The 6,000-nt window shown below is 50.5% G+C and overlaps 1 protein-coding gene across 13 annotated transcripts in view; it reads right to left on the reverse strand.

Annotated features, from left to right (window-relative positions):
• Window positions 1–5,789, reverse strand: part of NAP1L4 (nucleosome assembly protein 1 like 4) — a 64,924-nt gene extending 59,135 nt beyond the window's left edge. For 2 of the 13 annotated variants that reach the window (XM_082629551.1, XM_082629557.1), the window contains exon 1: window positions 5,522–5,789. In XM_082629551.1, coding sequence (XP_082485677.1) covers window positions 5,522–5,649 — 128 coding nt within the window. In that variant the 5' untranslated portion in view covers window positions 5,650–5,789. The other 11 variants (XM_082629559.1, XM_082629558.1, XM_082629564.1 and 8 more) reach the window with 11 other exon arrangements.
• Between the last annotated feature and the right edge of the window lie 211 nt (window positions 5,790–6,000).

Below are 6,000 nucleotides of genomic sequence, written 5' to 3' on the forward strand. Positions count from 1 at the left end.
ATCTGCTTCACCCATTCGCTCACCGCTGCTGAGTGATGATCTGCTCGTGTGTCACCTGTATACAGCATGGTGGTGTCAGGGACCCTACGCGCACCTTAGCCACTCCTAAGCAGGTTCTGAAGACACACAGGAAGTCACATCTGCTTAGAAGATCTAATGGCCATGAGACAACGGTGTACTGTTTTTTTCAGAAGCTTGCTAGAGACTAAGCCCTCAGTTTTCAGGAAGAAAGTAAAGAAGTTTCCCTTCTTTAAACAAAACAGTCTATTTTTACTCAAGGCACACTGGTTCTTCATCATTATAGCTCCAATTTCCTCCTCCACTCTCTTGTCCACAGTTTGTTAGTATATGACTGAATGAGTCGAATATTTGAAGGTTTTTCTTTTTTCTTTTTTTTTTTTTTTTGCGGTGCGCGGGCCTCTCACCGTTGTGGCCTCTCCCGTTGCGGAGCACAGGCTCCGGACACACAGGCTCAGCGGCCATGGCTCACGGGCCCAGCCGCTCCGCGGCATGTGGGATCTTCCCGGACCAGGGCACGAACCCATGTCCCCTGCATTGGCAGGCGGACTCTCAACCACTGCGCCACCAGGGAAGCCCTGAAGGTTTTTCTTAATCCAAGGTCTTGTCACCTTGTCAGTAAGGCTTTACCCTCTCCAGCCTATTTAAAACCCAAATCCCTATTCCTTCTCTCTACTCTTGTTTTCAAAAGCACCTACCGCTGTCTAACTTGTTTGTCTGTCTCCCATTGTGGAAATACTTGAGGGCAAGGTCTTTTGTCTGCTTTGTTCAGTGCAATAAAATACCCCAGTACCCAGAACTGTGCCTAGCAGAGAGAAGGCATTCGTGGATGAACAGATGCCAAGCACTGACAGCGACTTTGGATAACCGGGTAAACAAGTAACGTTTTAAATTACAATCCTTACACCCTTTGCGCGTATTTACATTGTGCAGTCGATCTTTCTACCGCACCACACACCTATTACACAGAAATCATCTTAGCTTGTTTCTGAACAGGCTGTTTGGGATAATAATAAAATGCACAGTACATACACTAAAAAAGAAAAAAAAAAAAGTCCCACAGACCCAGAATGGAAGCACCTTTAATAACAGCTGACAGTATACTCTTAAGAGGAAATTTAAGGCTACACAGTGAGTGGCCAAGATCAAAAGGTAAAGTTCATTAAGTGATCTTTTGTAGTTTTCTTACTACAGAAATACACTGCCTCTCCTGTTACTAAATACTCGTGAAATTTAAAATTCAATGGCAAACAGTGTAAAGCAGCCCTGCTTTCTCTGAAGAGGGCAGGGTAGAAAACCAATCGCTGTCAAACGAAAACAAACCTACGTCGTCTGTTTTGAAAATTCCGTAACAGTCAAACACAAAATTCTTCACTACCCATTAACAAGGGTTGTGCTCAAGGAAAAATCTCACAATTGCAGTTTAGGAAGGCAAGTATTCACTGAACTAGGAGACATTGTGCAAATTAAGCTAAGGCTGGAGGAGAGCAATTTCCTGCAATAATTCCACACCAGCTACTTTTTACTTCTGAAATCATCCCAGTGGTAGAATAGCCAAACTAAGTAATATGAGCCTTTTCCTTTGGATGCCTAAACACCTTTACCTCTAAAAAACAAAAAAGCACTCCGGAGACAGCAGTCCCAGACCAATCTCCCAACGCGATCCTCAATGCTGCCTTGATTATTCAAAATGCCATCACTGGGAGCACTGGTTCTGAGCAGTAATGGTTCTACCCTGTTTCATACTGGTTGATGGACCTTAGGGCTTTGGGAATTTAAACCACCCTCGGCCCACAGATACTATTTATCCAAAACAAAACAAAACAAAAAAACACACCAAAAAACCCCCCTGGGTTCTCCAGTAAAACTTTTGGAAGTACAACATGAGCTTATCAGAACAGTTTTAAACCATTTTAAAACTGTGGACAATGAACAAAAAAAGAAAAGCAACTCTGAAAATAAGTAATTTGGAACTCTTATCATGCCATGTACGCATTTACATTTGAGGTCACCTCCTCCTGATGCTAGAAGACTATCAACTGCTCGAAAAAAAAAGGAAAAGATTTCACTCTGAACCCTAGCTGGTCAGAGAACTGCAGATACAGGGAATTAATACGCTCTCAATATCAAGAGGCTGGTAAAAATCCTGACAGGTTAACGGAAATATTTTAACTGAAGATTCAAGTATGAATTCAGACTGTCATGTACTGATGAACACATCCTAACTCTAAGCACTCAATTTCTAAAAAATTATGAACTATCTCATACAGATTAAAATCTCTCAACTCAGAATATCATAGAAGGGTCTGATAATCTAAATGGTCAATTCACAAAACTGCAATGTCTGTACACTTTTAGAGGACAACAACCCTAAAACATATGCATCTTTTCCAGAATTCAGTTTACTGAGATTATCAAACCAAGTGATAAAATCAGCTATTGCAAAGAATTCAATCAATTTCTCCAACCTCTATTCTATATAGTATTTTCAAAAATAATGCAAAAGTCACAAAAGCATTTAGATGTTATTTTATAATACAGAGGCACAAATAACCCCAGACATTCTGAATTAGTAACACGGGTCAACCAGGAAAAAAAAAAAAGATTGTAAATTATATGTGTAATAACAGGTATTCAAGACAGCACTACAGTGTTGAAATTATTTATATAATTATAATTATTTTGAGAATAATTACTCTCATCATACCATGAGAAGAGGCCTCAAACTTCTAGTGAAAGTGTTCCTAAGTAAACTTGAAAAGGTCACAATTCCTATACCTATTTTATCTATAAAACGAATCCCCTTTGTCACTATAATTCTATAAGAAATTAAGTTTTGTAATGGCATTTTTATTGACCAAAAGTCTTATCTTCAATCCTTCCAAATCTCAGAATACTTTACCTTCAAAAGATGAAAGAAAAAAATTTCCTTGTCGCAAAACAACAACAAAAAAAGCAGCTAACAAATTGAGAAAATTCATTTTCTGGGGTTTCTTTTTCCTGTCAACTCTTACCTTCACAAGTTAACCACTAATAGATAACGCTAATTTTTAAGCCATCTCCCTCTACTTTAGTCACTCATTTAACCTTTTAAATATATCCCTACTCTATCACCACCTTTCTTTCTCGGAAGGTCATTTTACATCTGCATATCATTTATCCCTCTAGCTATTGTTAATCACCGTCTGAAATCATTTCCAGGTTCTACTATGGGAAGCATTTAGCATTCTGTGGAATCACAGAATTCTGAGCTGGAAATGATCAACCAGCGCCAATGATGCTCAAAAACTAGACTTCAGTGAGGCTCAGTGCAATAATAAAAACAATTTCTTATTAAAACTTTTCATCTCTTCCACAGAAAAAGTAAAGCTAGGCAAAATTAAAACTGCCTGCATTTTAATCCAAGTTATGTCCCCTTGCACACACCACTTTACTTAAACCTTCCAGGGCCTCAAGTTTCCTGAGTGGTTAAACGGGAAAACAACAGTGCTTATCGCATAAGTTATTAGACTATTATGAAATGAGTCAACGCAGGCAGAGATTATCGGAGTCCCTGGTGTGCAGGACAGCTACTAATCACTTAGAGATACAGTTACTTCTACAGGAAGGCAGTAACTTTTGAAAAGACAACTTTTAAGTTCAACAACTCACTCTGAGAATTTCCACAAGCCCATTTTTATACTTTACAGCGACATGCAAGTAAAACACAGGGGGGCGCGTGAACCAAAGCCCTGCTGGCACCTGAGCATCCCCGCCAGGGAGCATCCCCGCCAGGAACCCGACACGGCCTTCTTCGGGGCCCAAAGGCTTCTTGCAGGACTCGGTTTAGATAGACCGGGGATAACTGCGGACGGCGGGAAGTCTGATAACTAACAGAAAGCATTCTGAAAACACAGGATCCGGGGGGCGGGGGAGTGGCCCAGCAGTCAGGTACAAACACACCGATGTGACTGCTGTCACCACCTCCGGACTAAGATGCGCAGGGCAACGTCCCATCCGTGACGCTCACGGACTTCTCGGACGGCCCCACTTCCCCGTCCGCAGGATGACGTTAAGCAATAAAGTAGCGCAGACTCGGCGGCCACCCTGCCGGGCACGCCGGGCCCGTCCGGCTCCCGGCACGTCCGTTACCGGCTGCGGGCGCACGTCGCCGCCCGTCCCGACAACCCCAGGACCGCGCAAGGTCCCGGTGTCGCCCCGGCACACGCGGCAGCCTCACCCACCCGCCGGACGCGGGACCGGAGCCCGCTGCAGCCGCGGCTAACGGTCACTCAGCCCTGGGAAGGCTCTGGTTCCGAAAACAAAAGGCCCCTGGGCGGCTCCGCGTTCGCCCGGGTCTTCGCGGCCCGACTCGTGGCCTTAACCTTCCCGGGGACGCCGCGGGGCCGGCGGGCGGGAGCCGCGCGGGAACAAAGCTCTCCTGACCTTCAGGCCGCCGCGGGAGGGGCGGGGCGCGACACCTGCCGCCGCCGCCCGGCCCCGCCCGGCTCCCCGCGGGCCCTGGTCGGACCCGCGTCGCCCGCTCCCGCCCGCCCGCTCCCCGCCGCCGCTCCGGGCGCTCCGGGCCCGGCCCCGCCCCTGACGCCGCGGCCTCCCGAGATGGCGGCCCCGGGCCTCTTCCGAGGCTCCCACCGCCCCGGCCCCGGCCCCCGCCCCGCCGGCCGCCACTACCACCGTTACCCGACCGAGCCTCGCGTTCGCACCTCACGCCTCCTGCGGCAGCGGCAACGGCCGTCTGGGTTTCGCTCGCTCCGGGACTGCGCCGCCGTGGCCGCCAACAACGCCGCCTCCCATTGGCTGAGCACCCTGGCCCCGCCCCCCTCGAGCAAAGCGGGCTACGATTGGGAGGGCGCGGCGCAAGTCAACTACGCTTGGGCGCCGCCGGTGACGGCCAATCGGAGGCCGCCCAGGAGGCGCCGCGCTGAGCTGGGCTGAGACCCGCGGGCCGGATGCAAATAGGGATGCGTGACGTCAGCGTGGCGCGCGCCCGCGTTCCTTCCGCCCCTTTAAGGGGCGGGGGCGCGCTGAGGTCACGTGGTGGGGCGTCTGCTGCAGCGTGCTCCCGTGTTTTCGGGCGCACCCCTTTTCCGGCCCCACACTCATCTCGGTCTGCGCAGCCCATTCCCCATCCCAACCACCCACCCCGACCGCTCACCCCCGCTCGGGCGCAGTCCACCCCCCGGCCTGTGCACCCCGCTTCCCCAGCCCCCCGTGGGACTGGGCGCTGTCTCGGGGCCCACCCACCTCCCGCCACCCCAGCCTCCCCCCCCACCCCAGTTGAGTTCCAGCCCCAGGGACGCGCGCGCTGACCCCGCCGAACTCCGCGACCCCATGGCCGGGGCTTCCCCCCTCAAATCCCCGGTCTCGTGCTGACTGCTGGGCTTGGCGCGTGGGGTCCCCTCTTCCTCCCCCACCCCATCCCGTGCACTCACGGGCTCTCCCGGGGCAGCTAACAGGCCCGCGTCCCCAGCGTCTCAGCCCGGCTCGGGCCTAACAGACCCACCGGCCAGAAGGAAGGGCCGGGCCGCTGGGGCCGGGGTACCGACCCCGGCCTCCCCACGTTACAGTTCCTGGAAAAGCGTTAATCTGAAAACCGCTTGAGTAAGACGACAGTTCGGTGGAAACCCACATCCGCTAGGCCCGGGCTTCTGAGAGTCTGTGTTTCTGGGCGCTATCTTCCCCCGTTGAGGGGTCTTTGATTATTTTTGTCCGTTTCTTCAGAAACTGCCTTTTCTTTGAGCGGGGTCGCTTCTGAAACCCGTTCTAACTTCCAGCAAGTTTGAAGAGGGCGGTGGGGAGGAGTTTGAAAGCATCCAGAGGCTCCTATTGGAGGGGCTGTTAAGGACGTAACGTCAGTTAACCAGCCGCAGGGTGCCCAGCAGGTGCCCCGGTGTGACCCACAAGATGGGGACCAGCCTCTGCCCCGCATCTGTACTGAGAGGGTGTGGGTAGGATCCCTGCTTGCCTTACTTGGATTTTCTG

Source organism: Mesoplodon mirus (assembly GCF_964341445.2).
Source record: "Mesoplodon mirus genome assembly, chromosome: 7".
Lineage (NCBI taxonomy): Eukaryota > Metazoa > Chordata > Mammalia > Artiodactyla > Ziphiidae > Mesoplodon > Mesoplodon mirus.